The 22617-nt window shown below is 44.8% G+C and overlaps 1 protein-coding gene across 1 annotated transcript in view; it reads left to right on the top strand.

Annotated features, from left to right (window-relative positions):
- Positions 1–22617, top strand: part of DNAH8 (dynein axonemal heavy chain 8) — a gene marked incomplete at its 3' end in the record, with an annotated part of 261455 nt that overhangs the window by 179949 nt on the left and 58889 nt on the right. Inside the window, exons 67-76 of the mRNA XM_079779684.1 lie at positions 2738–2875; positions 4104–4231; positions 4867–5038; positions 6717–6872; positions 7773–7928; positions 9830–10012; positions 13586–13691; positions 15497–15749; positions 15837–16027; positions 21422–21543. Of these exons, the coding sequence (XP_079635810.1) occupies positions 2738–2875; positions 4104–4231; positions 4867–5038; positions 6717–6872; positions 7773–7928; positions 9830–10012; positions 13586–13691; positions 15497–15749; positions 15837–16027; positions 21422–21543 (1605 nt within the window). The remainder of the gene's footprint in view (positions 1–2737; positions 2876–4103; positions 4232–4866; positions 5039–6716; positions 6873–7772; positions 7929–9829; positions 10013–13585; positions 13692–15496; positions 15750–15836; positions 16028–21421; positions 21544–22617) is intronic.

Raw genomic sequence — 22617 nt, 5'->3', positions numbered from 1 at the left:
GTTAACAGGCAAAGCATCGTTCTGACTGGTGAAGGTAGACGTCCCGGTTGCCGGCGTTTTCCCTTTTTTCTGTGTGCCCTCTCACCGTCTCGCGTTGTTTTTACACCTGTTGCATGTGTTGGGCATCTCGGGCAAGAAACTGGAACCAACTTGTTAACATGGACCGGGAATGAACCTCCTGGGAATAATAACTCAGATGTCATAGAAGAGAACTTGCCATTTCTTTAAAGTTTGGGGATAAGGTTTGGAGACTGAAATGGGTTGCTATATTCCAAATGAAATTTATAAAAATTAGTATCAACGTTCACATTTCAAAGACAGAAAGGGCAACTTGCATGCATCTAAGAAACAATAAAACAAAATTTAAAAGAATGATTACAAAAGAAGAGCATTCAGGGTGCCGCAGACTTCCCACCAGCCTACTGCTAGAGCAGAATGCAAAACGCAGGCAGAGTGCTGAGGAGGGCAGGTCCGTGGCCCGAGGATTCAGTATCTGGCCAAGCTGCCCTCCGTGTCTGAGGGAACAAAAAAACCTTCTCAAGGATGCAATTTAAGTATTGAGGGTAAATACAACACACACACACACACACACACACACACGCACACACACACACACACGCACATACGCACATACACACGCACACACACGCCCTCGCACACACAGACAAACACAGCCCCGCCGCCCATCCCAGCCCCGTGCAGATGAAAGAGTTGCACGTGGTTGCTCTGTGGAATGGGAACTGGTGAGGAGGTGGGCGGGTTGCTGGTTTTCATAGTAAGCCTTATAGAAGGGATTGCCTCTTTAAACTCTGTGCTTCGCGACAAATAGAAAATAAATGAAAAATAAGAAAGTTTTAACAAAGGGAAATGATGAGAATATAGAACAAACACACCCAAACAAAAAGATACCAAGAGAGAAATGTTATATAAGTTTCAGAATTCAAGAAGAAAAAAAAAAGACTTAAAAGAGCGGTTATTTTTTAGTGATAAAAACTTTTATTCCTAACAATTAAGTCTATGGTAAGACTTAATTGTAATAATTAAATATAATAATATTAAGGTACATAAAGCAAAATGCATAACTACTTTAGGTGCAGATTAATAAAAATCATATTATAATTTGAGATTGTGGCGCACAGCACCACGCCAGCACGGATGGGGTGGGCCTAGCGCTGGCTTTCTGGGTGTGACCTGTGCACATTGTGTGAAGGGCCCGTGCTTGGCTCAATGCTCTGCTGTCACCCTGATGATGTTCTTAATAATATTGGAACAAGGACCCACGTTTCCATTTTGCACTGGGCCCTGCAAATTATTTAGCCAATCCAGAGTAGGCATAAATTAATTATATAGAGGTTTTACACCATATTATTTTAAAGTTTGAATTGCTACTTGAACTTTTAAAAATATAAACAAAGAATATGATTGCTATTATCCAAGAATCATTTACAAAAATGCATCATGTTCAATGCTAAAAGAAGACCGTGATTTAATCCCCAGAAGCAAAAATCGCTGAGGCCTTGTTCTTTGATAATAAGCAATAAAATTAGAAAGTTTACATTTTAAAAAGTCAGTCACTTTCATTTAGAAAATGATGACAAACAGCTAGCTACCTAAACTTTTGTGAGGTGGTAAAATGATATGTTCTTTGCCCTTAAATGAATCAAAGATACTAAATCCAGTACATACTCACTGATAAGCACACATATGCACCAAGTTTGAGGAAAATGGGATAGAGCTAATAAAAATAACATTAAAAATTAGAAGAGAGAAAAGTAGAATTAATGAGTAAATCTGGAAATAAGTGGTGCTTTGCAAAAACAAAATATGAAATATATTCTTAGAAAATCTAATCAAGAAGAAAATATAGAAGAGCAAATGAGAATAGAAAGATAAATCCGTATAATCACAGCTGTGTAGATTAAAGTAATTAAAAAGCAAATTGTACACAGTTATATGTAAATACATTAGAAAACCTAAATGAAGTGAAAATTTCCTGGGGAAAAGGGCTAAATTCAAATAAATGAAATATTGAGAAAGAAAATGAGAAAATTTTCAAAAACCTATGTCAGAGGGCTCTTGGGCTAGCTTACTTTGCTGATGAATTACTTTATATGTATAAGAAAATATAATTACCATGTTGTAAGACTTAGAAAAAGATGAAAAACTACTGTTGCAGTAATTTCACTTCAAAGAATCTCTACCAAGGAAACCATCCACAATGTTTACATTCCCAACAGTACTCCTCCCAGCTTTACTTATAACAATTAAAAAAAAGGGGGGGGAGGAATGTCTGAAAGTACAGAAATGGTTATGAAATGGTGATGCATCCAAATTGCATTTTATGCAGCCGTATAACTGATGTTCACGAAAAGGTTTTAAGGACAGGGGAAATGATTCTACTTCATTAGGTGAGGGGTGGGGGTGGGGGGAATCAAAATGCCAACGATCAACCTCTTAATACAATACTCAGACTATCACTGGATAAAATCACAGGTAATTTTTGTTCTCCTTCCTACACATTGCTGCAGTGTCCATGTTAACATTAATAATTAAAAGAAAAAGAACTTTAATGAAGTATCTTCAAGACCCTCTGCTTCCCTAGCTGAAAACACTGACACAGGCGACCTCCAGACATCTAGGGCAAAATCATGGGGTGTGTGGTTTGCCTACTGATTGAAGTCAGGTGTTTTGCAGTGCCAGTACCGCTCCACACTAATCACCCCCTCTTCCTTCCAAGACTAACCTGGCCAAGCAGGAGGGCCGCTTAGCCGTTGCCAATGCTGAGCTGGGGAAGGCGCAGGCACTGCTTGATGAGAAACAGGGCGAGCTGGATAAAGTACAAGCAAAATTCGATGCAGCAATGAATGAGAAAATGGTGAGATTAAATACCCAAAGTGAAGGAAATGTTACGCAAGTATATGTTGTATTTAGAAATTAGGTACATGTGTATGACAGAAAAGGTTTACCTGAATGTCCCTCCCTGCTACCCTGCTAGCGACGTCTACTTATTTTGGATCTTTGACCTTTCAAATTCTTTTTAATCATTACTTTACATAAGGGGAGCTGTGATGTCATGCCCCGAGGGCACCGACTTTGCAGTTGGGAAACTGGGTTTCAGGTCCCGCTCATGCACTTATTAATTTCGAAGTTGATGGTAATTGTCCTCAATTACCCGTCAAATGGGGATCCCGATCCAACCTCTGAGGTCAGATGTGAAGTGGTGGCCTGGTTGTGAGGCAGGGGCCAGGGGAAGATGGAGGCCTGTGGGCAGGGTTTGCTGACTTCTGGGGTCTAGGTCCTCCCATCACTGCCCATTTGCGCTGTCATTGTGAGGACACTGAACCCGGATTGGAAAAACGTGTGGCAGCAGCAGCATCATAATGTACGCTTTCCACCAGGCCGACACGGCGGGCTTAGTAACCTCAACTACTCAACTAGGTAACACTGAGACGCAGTCAGTAATTAGGAGGTGATGGGTTTTGGTTATTCGTTACCTTTTCTTTTAATATGATTTGTTTAATGACAAGTTTATATAATTTAATTTTTAATTACGACTATTTAACACCAGCACACATTCCCTACGACTTTTACCAATTGGCTCTTGTGAGAGGATGCAAGCTGCCTGCAGCACACGACTGTTGTGTAGAAATTTTCTGGGGGGAAATCTTGGTTAACTGCAAATAACTCAGATTATTATTAAATCCAAGTCTTTTAAAAGCACTGTATTTTATTGATTTGATTCTATTTTGAAAATATTTAATAGAAATACTATTTTATTTTACTTTATTTAAATTTTTTTTATTGATTAAGGTATTACATATGTGTCCTTATCCCCCCAACCCCCCATAGAAATACTATTTTAATTGATGTGATTTGTATTCTAGCTTACAAAATTGCTTTTCTTGAAATTTTGTAATGTAAAATAACTATATACTGAATAAATTACCAGAATTTAACATGTAAGGTTTCCCTTACACTGTTACTTTTAGATTATATTAATTTTACGCATTAAGAAATTCCCTCATGTATTTTACGTGTGAATATAATGGACATTTAATTCAGGGATTTAAGAAGTTTTGAGACCTTCTTCCTGTTGAACGCAGGACTTGCTCAACGACGCCGACATGTGCCGGAAAAAGATGCAGGCAGCCTCCACCCTCATCGACGGGCTGAGCGGAGAGAAGATCCGATGGACTCAGCAAAGCAAAGAGTTCAAAGCTCAGATTAACAGGTATGCATCGCGGTCTTTGTTATACTCGCTGTCCATCTCAGGCACCACCCAAACGCCACCTCTTTGTGACGCTGGAGAACATAAAACCCATCTCCCGTGAAGAGCTTTCTCCTGCGTGCCCTCATCCCCATCCCGGATCCCTCCATCTGAGAAGCCGCTTGCAGCTTAAGTTCCGCGCTCTCGGTGAAACAGAGAGGGAAGCGCCTTCTGTGAAGCACCTGTCATCTGGATCCCGGCTCGGCAGTGTGGGTTTTCAGTAGCGGGTGCTGCTGAAACGGTTCGAATTTGCCAGGACAATCCGTAGGCTGCTCCATTTGTCTACTCTCAGCGTCGTGTGCTCAGGAAGCAGGGAGGGGGTGGGAAGGGAGAAGTAGTCTCCCCAAGACTGATTCTGAACAGGACCCGGCGGGGGGGCGGGCACAGGCTACTTCCCTCTGTCTCGCTCCCTGGCCTTCCCCGCGTAAGGCCACTGCTGCTCCTTAGTGCACCCTCTCTCCACGTGTGCACCCTCTCTCCACGTGTGCACCCTCTCTCCACGTGTGGCTTCCGAGTGCGGGGAGCAAAGAAGGGGTTCACCAAGTAACAAGCCAAAACTCCTTACACTGTGGAGAGTGACTGTGTTTCCTCCTCCACAGACTTGTGGGCGATATTCTGCTGTGCACCGGATTCCTTTCCTACCTCGGGCCTTTCAATCAGATATTTAGGAATTATCTGCTTAAAGAGCAGTGGGAGTTGGAGCTGAGGGCACGGAAAATTCCTTTCAGTGAGAACCTGAATCTCATTTCAATGCTGGTGGATCCTCCAACAGTAAGTGTTTCTTTCCTCATCACATTATCTGAATTTCAGTCTCATTTTATTTCTTACTAAGAAGTCAAGGTACACCTACTTTGTTGTTGGTTTGTGTTTGTTTTTTTCATTTAATTGAAAAGGTTGTTTAAAAATGCTTACGAGCTCCAAAAATGGATTTTCTTTGTTGTATAAAAGTTACTCTGCATTTTAAGAAATCCTCCTTTCCAATGAGTACCAATTGCACTGCTGGGAACTAAAAGGCCATTTGTGAGTTACAGACAGGCTGATACTGAGCTCTCCTCACAGCCCTTCAGTGCTTACACCCTCCTGCTAAACCACACGCTCTTGCGAACATCTTGGGCCAATGCAGATATTAGCCGGGCCCCACGCACTGGCATTAACCTTCTCTTGGTCATTAGCAATCCCTTACTAGTAGCACGCTCCGTGTCACCGAGGAACAGCGTGACCTACCTCCCCAGCCTCCCTCGTGGGGAATTTGACGCCCCTGCCAATTACCAGGGCCTCTTGCTGGACTCCTGTGGCAGTACATGCCTTCCAGGCCATTTGTATTCATGAGCTGCTTTTCTGATTTGTGGATCCGCTCCCCAGTTGCCCTAGAGACGCCATGCTATTAATTTCATGTTATTTCTACCTAAAAATGAAAAATTAGTCTTTCCAATTCAAACAATGTCGACGTGGTCGTGACAGGGACTAGATCAGGTGTTGAATAGAGTGGGTCACTGGTGAGGCTGAGTGGGCCAGGATAGTCTTTATTAATTACGGCCTTTGAAGGCGGAGGCTGGTTGGTTCATTGGATCTCGGGTGATTTTATGGACACGTGGAGGCAGGCTGGCAATTCCCTCTGATTTTGGAAAAGAAATATTTTTTTAAAAGATGTCATTGATGAGCTCCTGCCAATATAATATCTTGTCTCTCCTGACTTCTCTCCCTCCAGCTATGCAACCCTGGACCCCATGGAAGCACAACCAAGGGCAGGAAGGGGAAGTTTCAGGGGCTTATCCGGGGCTTATCTCCTCTGACATCTCTTTTTTTTAATCCCCACCTGAGGATATTTTTCCATTTTTAGAGAGAGTGGAAGAGAGAGGGAAAGACAGAGAGAAATATCGATGTGAGAGAAACACATCGATTGGTTGCTTCTTGCACGCACCCCGACCAGGGCCCAGGTTGGGGAGGAGCCTGCAACCGAGGTACGTGCCCTTGACTGGAATCGAACCCGGGACCCTTTGGTCCATAGGTCGACTGAGCCAAACCGGCTGTGGCTTCTCTGACATCTTATCACCGGTATCCATTTTCTCTGCCTCCTTCAGCCAGTCTGGACCCCACCCACAAAGCCAGCCTCACCATAGTTTAAGCCCCTATGTTCTCTGAATGCTCAGCAACCAAGCTTCATGTAATCAATTTAACACTATTTCCTCAAGCATGAAAACATAACATACAGGACTAAACCTAGTCTTGTATCATGAGAGAAAGGATTTATTTATTACAGTTTTTTAAAATTTAGTATTACTTGGTTCACATTTACAAGTTTGGGTTTTTTTCTGGGGACCTGTTGCACGTTCTCAATGGAGAAATATATGCCCAAATTTTAAATTCTTTTATATCGTGGTGCTTTTAACTACTAATGAAAGCATTCTCGTTCTCCTTCGAACGGCCATGTCCACCTCCTGTTACTCAGATTGGCGAGTGGGGACTGCAGGGCCTGCCGGGAGATGACCTCTCGATTCAGAATGGCATTATAGTGACGAAGGCCACCAGATACCCACTCCTCATAGATCCACAAACTCAAGGCAAAACTTGGATTAAATCAAAGGAAAAAGAAAATGACCTGCAGGTGTGTACCATTGGGTGCAGGGTAAAGTAATCTTGAAATCATGAAATTTCCCCCAAATTTCCGTTGAATCTGCCAGTCGTAAAGTTGTCATCTCTGTAATTGTTTGCTAATTTACACCTTTGAGTTTTGTAACAGGGATTAGGGCAAAGCCTTAGCAATTTCCTCTCTTCTGTGCTCTCCCTTGATTGCACTCTCCCCTCTCTGTCCGTTGGCCTGGCTCTATGGCAGATGTTGGATGTGGTTTCTATCCTGGGCTTGATATTTGGGCCTTGGATCGGGAAAGCAGCTAAAGAACTTGTGGTTTAGCCACTTGCATCACCTCGCTCAGGCACTTGGTACTACAGAGCATACGAGGGTCCAGTGTTGGAGCTGGTGTCTAAAAAGGTGATCATTTTCAGGTAGTGGGGGACGAGGGGCAGGATTCCAGCACTCCTGACTCCCTGGGGGAATCTCATCACCATTGATATTTCAATTCAGCTTCCCATATGGACTGTTCATTGTTTCCCAGACACTGTTCTAAGCCTCCTGGGTCCACATTTTTGCTTGTTCTGTTTCTCCTAATGAGGACGCCTTTCTCCACCCCACTGCCCACTTCCCTTACATCCCAGATAAAAATCTGAAATATCTCAAAGTCCACATCCAACGCTACCTTCGTCAAGACTTCTCTGCGTCTGAGGAGCGCCCCTTCTCCTCCTCTTTCCATCACGGAGAGCCCGTTACACACCCAGGGCTTCCACAGGCCACGACTCACCGAGCTTTGAAAATTATGTTTGCTCCTTTTATTTTTATAAACAGGGCTTCCCAAATAGCCCTCAAAATTCGTAGTCAACTCTTGATTTCCACCGAGGAAGAGGCACGTTCCTTGTGCCATTTGTAGAGTAATGAGCTCTTCCTCTTTAGGTGACATCGCTGAACCATAAGTATTTCCGCACACACTTGGAGGACAGCCTTTCCTTGGGCCGACCCCTGCTCATCGAGGACATTCGTGAAGAGCTGGACCCGGCCCTGGATAACGTGTTAGAAAAGAATTTCATTAAATCAGGCACCACTTTCAAGGTGAGCTTTGTAAAAACAAGAAAGAAAAGGATAATGGTGACATCTACTTATCTTTTTGAGCATAGCAGTAAAGGCAATTTCTTTCAAGTATTTGGTATACTGGAAAAAATAATTTCCAAACTCATGTTCAGTGTTTCCTTTAAAAATATATAGTATAGCCTGGCTGGTGTGGTTCAGTGGTTGAGGGTTGACCTATGACCCAGGAGGTCATGGTAGGATTCCTGGTCGGGGCATGTGCCTGGGTTGTGGGCTCGATTCTCAATGTGTGGGGCATGTAGGAGGCAGCTGATCAATGATTCTCTCTCATCATTGATGTTTCTGTCTCTTTCTCTGCTTCTCCCTTCCTCTCTGAAATCAATAAAAAATATTAAAATATAGATGTATATATGTATTATATATAACAAATATAGGGGGAGGGCAATTTCTTGGTAAGAGTAGCCATTGCACTGAAACTAAATAATATATTAAGGAGAGACATTGTTTAATCATAATAATAAGATATTATATGTATTTTAGCAACTCCAAGAAAATTCATTTTGTAAGCCATATATGCATCTATACAATAAAACCTGTATTTCATTGGATAAAATGGCATTTTAATAAAGTCTATAGACATTGATTTGTTCATTTCTCTATTAATGTTCAGTCTAAATTCATGGACTTTGCTGGAAGCTATGGAATAGTGTTCCTGATTTTTTATTATAATTGTTTTCAGTCTGTTTCTTTTTTCATTGGACATTCTCTACCTTTAGGCTTCTTCAGATTTTTATTTTTTGATGAATGACAGCCTTTCTGGTTGAATGTGTTTTTTATTTGGACAACTTAATTTTATGAATATCAGTGAATAAAATTTGAAATTCAAAAAATGTTCTCATTAAACAAAGAGATTTATATAGAAAAAAAGTTCTTCATAATGTGAATTCTTTTATTTGCCATGTTTAATATGCCAAAGGAGGTTGCAGACTCGCCCTTCCTGGAAGTCCTTTAAAAGACCCCCAATTCTTAACCGCAGCGTCCAGGCCTGCTGCCTGAGAATGTGCTAGTCCCCTAGCATGTGGATTACGATTAAAATCTAAGTCATTTAGAAATGTTATAAATTCCACCTCACTTTGTTGTTGTTGTTAATCCTTACCTGAGAATATTTTTCCTTTTTTTTTTTAAGAGAGAGTAGAAGGGAAGGGGAGAGACACACAGAGAGAAACATCAATGTGAGAGAGAAACATTGATTGGTTGCCTCTTGATGACCAGGACCAGGGATCAAGCCTGCAAGGACCACGCCTGCAACCAAGGTACATGACCTTGACTGGAATTAACCCAGGACCCTTCAGGCCTGGGGCTGACACTATCCACTGAGCCAAACCAGCCAGGGCTCCACCTAATTTTTAGACAGCAAAACCTGTTGTTTTTCAATATACTGCAGAGTGTAGTGTTTAAGATAAATGTCTTCTTTCTGGAAAGTTATATTGGCATTTTTCTTCTTTGGAAATGTTATTAACCCTTTCTGTTGTTAAATGTGCTTCAGATATGACTGTGAAATGGGAGGAGAAATTATATATTCTATAAACACGACAAATTTCCATAGCAGGAAACAATTTTCTCAAGTGGAAAAAACAGTCAAGTCTTTGACTGAGTTTTTCTTTATTCACCATTTGTCTTGGATAAAATTTTCATTGAATTTCCTTGGTGTTATGGCTAAAAACATCTCCAAGCAGGACCACAGATGTAACTTATTCTAAAGGGATAGGCTTTATTCTTTAAGATCAATGATTAAAATTTCACAACTTCCTTTTGCACTTCAAGTTTCACAGCACTAGCCTCTGGTAAAGTATTTCTTAAATTGAACCCATAGTCCTGGTCCTGTCCTCTAAGCTTTTTTAAACTTTATATTTGCATTGATGTAGGTGAAAGTCGGTGATAAGGAATGTGATATCATGGATTCATTTAAACTTTATATTACTACAAAGTTACCGAACCCTGCCTTTACCCCTGAGATCAATGCTAAAACATCAGTCATTGATTTCACTGTTACAATGAAAGGACTTGAGAATCAGTTACTAAGGAGAGTAATTCTAACAGAGAAACAGGTAATAATTTCTCAAGGTAAAGAACTTTGACTTAAACTATAATAAATGTTTAAATTTTATTGGGAAAATGTTAAGTCTATGGACAAAAAAAAAAAAAATTAAGTAAATCCTGTTTACCTTTGCTAACATATTTGTTTTGTAGTCTCAAGTCCTGTCAGGAAATTATGTAACTAACTCACCTCTCCTCCAACTTCAGACCCACACACTCACACACACACACACACACACACACACACACTCGCACATTCACACCCCTATTTCCACTTCCTACATCTGACTTTAAACCTTCGGGTATGTTGACTTACATCTCTATAGTCCTGTGGATGGATAGTCTTGGATATAACTGAAAATTTTGATAAAATAATGATCCTGGAGAAAAAGAAATTGCTCTGAATGAGTATTATTACCACTGTAGCAGTTTCAACCACTACAATCTAATCTGTACTAATAAAAGGGTAATAAAAGGGTAATTAGACTGGGAGACCTCCCAGATGTCCTTCCGGACAAAGCCATGGTGGCGGGGCCGAGGCAGAGGCGGTTAGGGGCAATCAGGCCAGGAGGGGAGGGCAGTTGGGGGTGAGCAGGCCGGCAGTGGGGGGCAGTTGGGGGTGATCAGGCCAGCAGGGGGGGGCAGTGGGGAGAGAGCAGGCTGGCACAGGGGGGCAGTTGGGGGCAAGAAGGCCGGTAGGCAGAGTGGTTAGGGGTGATCAGGCAGGCAGGCAGGTGAGCGGTTAGGAGCCAGCGGTCCTGGATTGCGAGAAGTATGTCCGACTGCCATACTTGGACATCCCCCGAGGGGTCCCAGATTGGAGAGGGTGCAGGCTGGGCTGAGGGACACCCTCCCCCCCCCCCCCCCGTGCATGAATTTTGTGCACTGGGCCACTAGTAATCTAATAATATAGGAAGCCATACTTTTATTTTAATTAAGTGAAATTTGCACTAAAGCAGGAAACGTATTTAAGTATAAGTGAGGGTTCTAATAAAACAAAGAACAACTTAAGAGGTTGACATAAGATTAAACTAATTGTTAGGATAAATGTCAGAAAATGTTAAATGTTATGCACAAAATATAATTTTATATATCTGCAGATATAAAATATATTTGCACAAATATAATTAATTTTAGTATTAAGGGTTCAGGAGAAAGGCAAGGCTAGAAATAGAAAGACCAGAGAGGCATAAAATGGGAGGGTGAGAAGATGGCAGAAGAAGACGGGACAAGGAAAGGAAAAAAGGCAAGAGATCCGAACAGATGGACACAAACGGAGGAAAGACATTCAAAAACGGAAGGAGGAGTGACACTGACCACAAAGAAATAGAGAGACAGCGAAAGGAGAAGTGAAATCCTACCTCATTCATAGAGATGGTCACGTGGCACCCGCCTGGAAGGGCGGCCTGTCTGGTGGAGGGAAGGGCACGGTCCCAGCTTCCATACTCGTTTGATCCTAGTTAACAACGAACAACCCAGGGCTTGTGCAATCCAGAAAGAGAATCCATTCCACTTCCACAGCCAGGCAGAGGGAGCATGGGCCCCTCCATTCATGGTCTCCATCTCTTCTTAAGGCCTCGTGGTGTCAACTGGTAAAAACTAGTCCTTCCTTTGTGGTCTGCCTGGTACTGTCGGTCTGTTCCAGGATGATTCCTCAATGGTCCAGATCCCCCATGTAGGCTGCACTAGCTTCTGTAAGGCAGGCCCCTCCATGTCCCAGAGCGCCTATACACATTCTTCTAGGCCTGAGCTTCCACTTCAAGAGATGTGCTAAGATGTTCACACCAGGCTTGCTGGAGAAACAAAATGCACACTTAGTCTGCAGGAGACCTCCTGACCATAATGTGAACCCTCCTAACAACCTGCTCTGAAACCCATTTTACAGGTGAACAAATGGAGACCAGAGAGAGTAGGGTCTTAACTTATAAGAGCACACAGCCTTTCCACCCTGCCAGACCTCGTAGGTAAACGTTACAGGTCATGCTGCAAAGCTCACAAGCGTCCACTGTACCGTGATGCTTGTGTTTCTGTATCTTACTGAAAGGGAAGCTAACGGTATTCGTGTTGTCCACGTATTCCTATACTGCCACCCAGGGGTGACTCTTCTAATGAAAACAATACATTAGCTATTCCCCTGCAAACACAGGCAGGCTCGTCAGCTCTTCATTGCCACCTCATCACATACTGCGAGCCTGATAGTGAGTGGTATTATACACTGTACACGCTGGGCTTAGAGTTGAAGGACAAGGCTATTAGGCTTTTCTCTGACAGTAGCTAGCTAGCTATGCATATTATATTGAAATGCTGTTTGGAGTTAATATTTCTGGGTGCTCAGTTTCCCCGGATATAAATAAAGTTGATGAATAAATTCAGCAGATTTCAACTTAACAAATCTTTATTGGGTTGAGTCCATTCTCTGCAAAGCCTTGAGGTAAGTGCTGCCAAGAATACAAGAATGTTCCTACCCGTTAGATGTAGGGCTTCAATTGAGATGCACGTCGTGGGAGGTATGCAGATGGATGCTGTGCTGTGGCTCTTGATTGACGGGTTGGTTTAGAAAGACCTTCTGAAAATGGAGGAATTTATGAAGCAGTCTTTCAAGAAACTTCCTCAACTAAGTAGTTTAAAAACACAGTTCTGAGTACATAAAATCAGAAGAAAGTGCTATCAAGAATGTTATTGAGACTATTTCAGTTTACTCTATATTTAGTAAGAGTATTATATCCACGTTAAATTTCTGAGTTTGAAAATTGCACTAAGAGGATGTCTTGGATCTTAGGAGATTTGTTGAAGATTTTAGGTGTAAAGGATAACATTGGCAAATGGTTCAGCAATGATGATAATAAATATTATATAGAGAGAAAGAGTGATAAAGCAAAATATTATTTGGTGAACCTAAGTAACGGGTTTGTGAGAGCTCATTGTACCAGTCTTGCAACTTTTCTGAAAGCTGGAAATTTTTCAAAATATAATTTTAAAAAACAAATCATTTATGTATGAAATATACCTCCCAAACATCCAATTTAGCCCCTCTTGTAGAAGGAGCTGCAAAATAATGGGAAATGGATTTGTATTGGCAACTGGCTATGCCAAACCAGGTAACCTGGAGTTCCTATAGGCAGGTCCCGAGCGAAGTGCTCACTTTGGCTTGGGTTGCCTACTGGTTTCTTGGTATTAATTAACGCCTCTTTGTTTCTACCACTTCCGACTGCAAATAAAGTTAACATTTCTCCCAGAGGCAATGTGGCAACAGGGCCAAGAGAATGGGATGCTCTAATTTAAATAAACTGAGAGCTGGAAAGACAGCTGGGGATAATTGGGCAAAATTATTTTAGCAAGGTAATCGCATGCATGCCAGTGTAAGTGCTATGGAAACCTAATGCTACTGGGCATAATAATAATATAAAAAAAACTGTCTAAAGAAACAAAAGTATGGAAAAATAGGTTTGACTAATGGTAGCAATTTCTTGTCATTCAAAAAGCATTTTGGGTTAAACTTAAAAGTTTGTAATAAACACTAGTAAATTGGATTTACTGTAATAACTGGTAACATTCTGAGGTTGTTTTGTGTTTCTTAATAACAGGAGCTAGAGTCTGAGAGGGTTAAACTTTTGGAGGACGTGACTTTCAATAAGCGGAAGATGAAAGAACTTGAAGATAACCTCCTCTACAAATTAAGTGCTACAAAAGGTATTGTGTTATCACGACATAATCAAATAATGGATTCTGAAGAAGGATTTCTTGTATCCTCTTTTCAATGGCCCCATGATGACAGGTGTTAGGAAATAGTTATCAATGCAAAGACAAGCGAGGCAATTTCCATGTAGACATTAAAGAGGGACGGCAGGGAATCTGATTACTGAATTAGCAAACAAGGTCTGAGCGTTTGAGAATAACCATTTTCTTGATATAATTGCTCTCTCCTGAGAAAAAGAAGGGCTCCCAGGAGAGCTAGGTAACTCATAATAGGCTAATTTGCTTGCCCAAAGGAAACTAATGGGCTCCATCTATTTTTTTTAGATTCACTCTTTCAGTTGGCATTGAAATGTAATCACCACAGTGGGCTCTGAGGTGTGTAATCTGTGGTGGAGGCACTTCAGCACCCAAGGCCAAGTTTACACCACCCCCCCCCCTTTTTTTTTATTGTTGTTAATCCTTACCTGAGGATATTTTTCCATTTATTTTTTAGAGAGAGTGAAAGGGAGAGAAAGAGACAGAGAGAGAAACATCGATGTGAGAGATCAATGCCCTAACCAGGGCAGGGCCGGGGATTGAACCTGCAATCCAGGTCCATAGGCCGACGCTCTATCCACTGAGCCAAACCATCGAGGACCCAGCTTACTCTTGGTCTGACTTGACCACCCAGGTTCTGTCTGGGCAGTCAGATCATCGCACCACCCCCTGATTTGGGGATGTGTTCTCCCTGAATATGTAAAAATATTTTATCCCAAGGAAATAAAATCAACAAACATTACAGTGTTCTGAAGTAGGCAGCTTAATGCCATGCAAATTCTACCATTAATTAGAAGTTTAATGATGAATACTTCCGAACAGCACTTTAATCCTTGGATTAAAAAAAAAAAATCTTAACCCCCCAGAAGAACACGATGCGTTACTCTCACAACAGTTACATCCTCCAAGGGAAGTCCTATTTTCTGCCTTAATTGCACTGTCTGTCTCTTGGTGCTGTGCGTTCTCCCACCACTTGGTTCCTCTGGGGATTCTAAATATTAGAAAGATGGCTGAGGGTTCCTCTCCTGACCGGGCCAAGAGTGTGCTGGCTCAAGGTCTCTTTCCTGTCAGGTTAACCGCAAGTTGGACTCCATCAGGGGACCTAGTGCCCATCAGAGCAGCTCCGCCCCGAACGCTTGGCTAGGCCAGAGCACTGCTGTTTGCAGACATCATGGCCAGTAGCTCAGCATGGCCAAAGTGTCTTCCATGTCTTAAAATCAAATTTACTTGGGGGGGAATGGTAAGATATGTACACATATAATACCTCAATAAAAAAAATAAAATTTACTGTCATAAACATGTTCTATCTGTTAGAAACAACAGTGAAGGGTAAAGATAAAGTTAGGGTTTTTCTCCTGGTGAGACACTCCCCCAGTGGAAGGGCGTTCTCTAAGGCAGCAGTGAGAGTGCACCGTGCAAGCCGGTGCGCAGCGTTCGGGGCAGCGCCGCTGGGAGCCCCGCTGGGCGGGCGGGCGAGCTCCTGACACTGCAGGGCGCCGTCAGGGTGATGATGGAGGGGACAGCGGAGGCCCCTGGGCGTGGGCTGCCTTGGAGATGCAGACTTCTAGGCAGCGAGAGGGACAGCCCTTGCAGGAATGTTTGCAGGAATTCAGGCATCGGGTGATAGATGGACCAGAAGCCCTCTGGGCTCTGAAGAAGTGGGGTTGAAAATTAACAGGGAGATTTCTGAACGGATGCACCTGGCTTTCCAGCTTCCCCGTCTGTGTTCTACAGTCCCCACACTCTTCCTGTTTGGTTTTCAGGCTCCTTGGTAGATGATGAATCCCTCATCGGTGTCCTCCGAACCACCAAGCTGACAGCAGCTGAAGTGAGTGAAAAGCTACACGTGGCCGCGGAAACGGAGGTCAAGATCAACCTGGCTCAGGAGGAGTTCCGGCCGGCGGCCACCCGCGGGAGCATCCTCTACTTTCTCATCACAGAGATGAGCATGGTCAACATCATGTACCAGACCTCCCTGGCCCAGTTCTTGAAGTTGTTTGACCAGTCCATGGCCAGGTGGGCCTCGCGACCTTCCCCCCAGAGCAGCAACTTAAACATTTTTGTTTGTATGCCTACTTCTCTGATTTTTAAAATGTATTGCAGATCTGAGAAGTCTCCACTCCCTCAAAAGAGAATTACAAATATTATTGAGTACCTGACATACGAAGTTTTTACATACTCTGTCAGAGGCCTGTACGAAAACCACAAATTCCTCTTTGTGCTCCTCATGACCTTGAAGATCGACCTCCAGAGAGGAACAGTGAAGCACCGAGAGTTCCAGGCTCTCATCAAAGGTGAAGGGTTTGGACTATGGATGTGACGTAACGGATATCGCTTTTGATGCGCTCTTTGGTGGACTGTACACTAATTTTGACAACACAGTAGAGCAGTTATGCTGTCAGGAAAGTGAAGCTCTTTATCTATGCCCCTTTTTTTCTGATTTCCAGGTAACGGACTTCGGGTCCGTGTTAACGCTATGGATCTCAGTTATGTAATTAAATGAAGGTTGGTCACTGTTGCCCGTGGTTAGGAGACCCGGACGCCGAGGGGTGGGGAAGTGCAGCTGGTGTGAGCGTTCATTGCAGGAGAGCGGTTCCTCAGGCAGGAATGTGATGGCTCATAGTTGAAGTTAATCCCACTCATTGCTTATCTCCGTGTTAAAGTCTAACTAAGACAAAAGTGTTTTCATTCAGTTCAGCAAAACAAGTGCTATGCACACCCAGCACGCTAGTGTTTGGGATACAGAGATAAAGCAGACATTGTTTTAAGAGAAATGACAGTCTCATACAGGGGATAAAATAATTGCAAAACAAGGCCGAATCGCCCGAGTGTGATAAGAGAGCTAAGAGCAACGTGTTCCGTCTTAAAGGAGGGAGAGGTTACGTGCGCTTGGTGAGATCAGAAAAGCTCCTTGGAAAACACACCTTTGCAGGGTACGTCAGGAATTTTTCAGGTTATTTGACACATGGGGAAATGTTTCAATCTTTTCTTGATGGTTTTGCGCTTGTATATAGTTTAATAAATCATTTTCTCGCTGCTCCTCCCCACCCTCCAAAAAAAGAAAGTGGCGTTTGAGTCGCCCCTGACAGTAGAGACAGAAGCATGAGAAGGAAACGCATGGAATGTGTGAACTGGGAGCCTCGATTCCTAGAGGAAGGGTTTTCTTGATCTGGTGAGCAGCCAGGTGTCGTGGGGGTGGGGCTGTGGTCCGTTCGGAACCTTTTATTGTCCTTCGGGAAGGCCACTCGGACAGACATGCATAGGCTAGAGAGCAGAGGATCGAGGGGCCTATTATAATCTCCCGTGCCGCAGCCTGCGGGAAAGGCGATGTGAGTAGAAAGGAGGAAACAGGTGAGGGGTCATAGCAGGGACATGCACTGGACCAGAGCCAGGAGAGGGGTCAGAGCCGAGGTTCCGGTCTGTGCAGATATTTCCTGTCTGCTTGGTTGAGAGAGGAGCTAGTTTAGGAGTGTCAGAGTCGGGGAACAATGAGTGTGAGTTTCGGACCTACTTTTCAGTCAGCATAAAAACAACTCCCAAATTTCAGTGGCTCAACACAGCAAAGGTTTACTTCTCCTCCACTCTCGCTCCAACATGCTTGTTATGGTCACCCAGGAATCCCAACTGCCTCCTTAATTACTAGGCAGAGGGACGGGATGTGGCAAATTCTGTCCTGGCCCTTAAAAGTTATCCCATAAGTGACACATGTCACTTAACGCTCATATTTCATTAGCCAAAGCAAGACATGTGGCCACATCTAACTTCACGGAGAGCAGGGGACTGCAGCTCTCCCACGTGCTTGGGGGCAGCGCACTGGACGTTCCCATAGCCCTGGCGACTACACAGGCATGTGGGATTTGAGACATTGAACAGGCAGATGGCAGGCCAGTCAGACGAGAAGTCAGACAGCGACCACGTTGGGTGTAGAAATAACAACCAAGGCCGTGGGTCAGCAGAGGCCATCCGGGAGGAAAATGCGGAGTATTTCCAAGTTCACGCTGCAAGGTGCAGGGACATGATGCGCTTTATCCTCATTGTCCAGCTGATGATAGGCAGGCAGGAGCCATGCCTTGCTACTCTACCGTTGTTCTTCAGTTAGTTTCCTCCTCAGGCCCAGGTTAGGTTACCAGATAAGAGACGTTGTAAACCGTTCTGCGTACTCACTGAAATGTCTTCTTTGACTTTGTATTTCTTGTAGCTCAAAGGAAATGAGAATATGTCCTTGGGTTCATGTTTTTTTCTAAGGCCTGGTATGCCTGGAGAAGCTGGTGCCTGAATTGCATGTAGGAGTTTAGAGACCGCGTTGTGCGTAAGGTGTGGGCAGGGCTGGAACCAGGGAATGACCAGATCTGCCCCTGCCTAGCAGTGTGACCTCAGAGAGTGACCACCGGTCCCCGCGCACAGGGGGCTGTGGGCCCCGGGGAAGGACCAGTGCCACCTGGAGAGACAGGGCGGGCTCCGGAGAGGAGCGTCCATCCGTAGGGGTGGTCTCTGTGACATTTAAATAAAACGCGCCTGAATTTACCAGGCCTAGAAAGCTGCTCTGACTCGTCCAGTCACCTCGAGGCTCTCACTTGCCTGGGGCCGCAGCCTCGGGGTCTGGGGCCCTGGGCAGTGGGGAAGGGGCGGTGGGGAAGGGTGGGAACCTAGGCAGCAGTGGGAGCAAACGGCCTCCCGCTGAGGACAGCCTCCCGTCTGTGGGTACAAGCGGGATGGGAAATACACTTTTGGATTTTTCCTCGTTGGTGAGCTGGCTCTGCTTCCTGAGTCCCATCTGCCAGTGCGACCCTGGGAAGGAGACAGCTCTGACATAGAAAGAAGTGGGAGCCCTGTCCCCTGGTCCACAATGGGTCGTGGAAGGACAGAGGAGTCAGAGGAAGAAGGAGGTGGGGAGAGGAGGCGCTCGAGAAACATCCAGGCAGAAGATGCCCTGCGCTCTGCCCAGAGCCGCGCCGGCATGGGAGCTGCCCCGCAGCATTATGAGGGAGTGAGTGGCCGGACGCATACGTGGGAGGTTTGGCAGAGGCGTGTGGACATGGAATGTGGAGGGGCTGGTGCACACCAGAGGCCTGGGGCGCAAACCAAGAAGCTGCAGAGCAGGGACCTCTGACCGGACACAGGCCCAGTCCCTGTGCATGACAGCCCCCTGTGCCTGCAGGTCCCACAGGATGTGCTCAGGGGAGACAGTGCGGGATCCCAGCCTGGGACCGAGGCTGGTAGAGACGAGAGGGTGCGTGCCGATCTGAGGCCCCTCCCTGTCATGACACAATCACCCTCCCCCCCACTTCTCCCCACCCAGCAAACCCAGCCAAACTGAGCTCTTACCTGAGACAGACGGGATTCTGGGAGACTAAGTATGTAAATCAGCGGAGGCTGAGAAACACAGCAACACAGTGGGGAAGGAATCTGTGAGGAGAATTAGATTTGACACAGAAAAAAAGAAGGCTGCACATCGGGGTTGTGGAGAGAACACATCTGTGCCCCCGTTTCATTAGCTGAGAGCCAGGGAGAAGCAGATTGCGCAGGGCCAGCAGAGCCAGTGCGAGGAGCGTGGGTTGCATTTAGTGGGCCACAGGGAGCCATCGAACGCTTTACGAGCAGGAAGTCCCGCGAACAGAGCAGTGCTTTAGGAAGATGAATTTGGGATTGTCTGATAGGTTGATTAGGGAAAGTATAGTCAGCTCGGCAGTAAAAGAGGTTCTGTGTTTTTTAAAAAACAACCCAAAGCTGGCTTATTGTACAGTTTGTATTAGTTTTGAAGGGGCTTACATTGTGACCAAATTATTTTTTAAAAGATGGTATGGCTTTGTTTTTAATGGTTTTTACAAGGTTAACACATATGGTCCTTAGATCATTGATTTTTTTAAAAATCATTTGAACTCAGTGCTTACAGGGGGAGAAGGAAGACTTATTGGTCACAGCACAAGTGTCTGATTTCCAGGAGGACCGTCCCTCTGCCTCCACTCCGACTTGCTTTCTTCAGTATCTGGAAGGTGCCTTTGACTTTCTGTTTCAACGGACAGTGTCAGACACGGTGAAGCATGAAGCAGGTAGCAGGGCAATCCTGCCTCAGCGAGTAACGGATAGACTGTTTTCCCTGCCCAGCTCCTTTAGAAAGGTGCCATCTTTCTTTTGTTGTGACCCATGGACAAAAGACCCTTTAGGGCGCGTGTCCTTGCCTTCCGGGTTGGACTGGACCTGAGTTCCAAGTCAGACAGTTAATGTCACAACCACAGCTATTGATCGCCTGGCTGTTACTGTGGGCCAAGACTGTCCTAAGCTTTCTGCACACAAACGTGCATTTAATCCCCACAGCACCCCACCTGGGAGATCCCGTTGTTACCCCTTGTGGCCGAGGAGGAGGCAGAGACTGAGTTCGCAGCTCCCGAGTACGAGAGTGGGTGTTGGGGGAGAGGCTGTCTGGCTAGTTGAGGTGCACGCGCCTGAAACGCTGCTGCTGGTGCCTTTGAGGCTTATGGTCCATGAGCACATTGTTTTGGAAACAACGGAGAAGAAAAGGATGGCTAGTCCCTGGGTCAGAGAAGCAGAGGCCCTTAGGTCCGCAGCCGACCCCAGTGGTAGCTTTCCCGGTAAACTCGGTGTTAGCAGGACCGGAGCCCGGAAGGCTTTCTCCCTCTCCAGGGTGCACAGGGCAGGTGGTGAGGAAGGTTGCCGGTCTAAAGGCGCGGTGGCCTCGGAATCACCGCCCCGGGGGTGAACAAAGGGCCGTGCAGGAAAGGGGTACTTCAGCTCACTCGCCATCTCAGGAAGGTGCTGGAGGGGGAGCAGAGCCCTGTTCCCCCCCCCACCCCCATTTTTTGCCCAAGCATTGATTATGAAGTGGAAGAATTCCAGGAGCTCTTCAGGATAATGGGATTTGAAAGTTGCAGCATCACCGTTTTTGCATAATCTGAATTAAAAACAGAGCTGGGATTATTATGATAAAACATTACTAAAGATATGCAACAGAGGGATTTGAAATTGTAACAGTAGTCACGTGACTGGGTGGGAGATGGTAACATTGGGAATGCTTGTTGACTTGTGATTGGCTTCAAAATACATGCTGTTCACATTCTGTGAGGCCAGGGCCTTGCTCATTTTCTCTGCTTTACTCCTGGTGCCTGGAATGTGCCAGATACACAGGGAATACTTAAGTATTTTTTGAATGAATGAATGAATGAATGAATGAATGAATGATTTGATCATTAGTTACTCCCTTAAAACCCCACAGCTGTACTATGTCAATCTATCCATCTACCCATCTTTTTGACCTGGTAACAAATACTAGTCGTATTGAATATGAAACTTCTGGAGGAGTGATGACTTAGAAGTGATTTTTAAAATCACACATGGGATGATCAGTCTATTCATTGATATCAAAATGGTACACTGCAGACTGTTAAAACACAATAAAAAGGCAAACAACCACAACCACCTGGGAACAATTCTCTGCAGAGAAAAATGACAAGGAATTACCACCATCTGTATAAGACGGTACAAACCAGTAAATAAAACAGTAAGACATGAAGGAAATGTACCCAAAAAGGAGAACCACATTTTCTGTAAGGTGACTATTTTCCAGTTTTCCCATGTTTTTCTGTAATATGGTTATCTCATTTTTATGACTTGGGGGCGCATTTCTAAAAATGGAGCCGGAGCTGACCTGGTTCCGCTGCCCCCTCCCCCAGGCGGAGCAGCCCTGGACCTGAAGGCCTGCCCTCCCAAGCCCTTCCGCTGGATCCTCGACATGACCTGGCTGAACCTCGTGGAGCTGAGTAAGCTCCCGCAATTCGCAGAAATCATGAACCAGGTAATAAAGGGCGGGAAAGCGCAGATCTCTACACCCAAATACACCCAGGCCATTTGTTGTTGTTATTAACCCTCACCCAAGGATATTTTTTCCATTGATTTTTAGAGAGTGGAAGAGAGGGGTAGAGACAGAGAGAAACATTGATGTGAGAGAGACACATCGATTGGCTGCCTCCCGTACACACCTGAGCCAGGGTTTGAGCCTGCAACCGGGGTACGTATGTGCTCTTGATTAGAATCAAACCTGAGACTTTAAGTCCGAGGGCCAATGCTCTAACCACGGAGCAACCGGCTAGGGCCACCCAGGCCATTTAATTGGGGACCTCCTGGTGACAAGTCCTCACACAACAGGGTCCACACAATGGTGTAGCTTTAAGTCTCTGCATGGCTTGCCAGGGAGCGTATAGGCAGAGGGCGGGGGCTCTCAGAAGGAACCTTTTGGAAGTGCAGGCCGCTGCCTTTTTTTTCTGTGCTGGGCGTGGGTCACTCACAGGCTGCTAGAATTGCTGTCAGAATCAGAACCAGGGGTGGATCCTTTTTTGTAGAGTATTGATGTTGTTACATTTTTACTTCTCCTTATGATTTTTAAATTTTCTTTATTGTTGAGAGTATTACAGACGTCTCCCTCCCCTCTCCCACCCCCATTGCCTGCTCCATCTGGTTCCCGCCCGCCTGGCCTTCACCACCCTATTGTCTGTGTCATAGGTAACGCATACATGTTCTTTGGTTAGTCTCTTCCCACCCACCCCTCCCCTTCTCTCTGAGAGTCGTCAGCCTGTTCCATGTTTCCATGCCTCTGGTTCTGTTTTATTCATCAGTTTATTTTGTTCATTAGATTGCTTGCTTGTTTATTTTGATTTTTAGATTCAATTGTTGATAGATATGTATTTATTGCGTTGTTGATCCCGCTTTAGAGATGAGAGAACTGAGACTCAAAGAGGTTAAGAATTCTCGATGAGGCCAATGAAGGGCGAAGCTGTCATTTGACCTCATGCCCTTTCCTGGCAGCACGAGTTATTTCTCCGCCACACCTTGTACCCCGGGGCTGGGCCAGATGTGAGGGGAAGAGCTGTTC

This window comes from Cnephaeus nilssonii (genome assembly GCF_951640355.1).
Source record: "Cnephaeus nilssonii genome assembly, chromosome: 9".
NCBI classification, from domain to species: Eukaryota; Metazoa; Chordata; class Mammalia; order Chiroptera; family Vespertilionidae; genus Cnephaeus; species Cnephaeus nilssonii.
The sequence above is the reverse complement of the archived record's forward strand: the minus strand, read 5'-3'. Positions and strand labels throughout refer to the sequence as shown.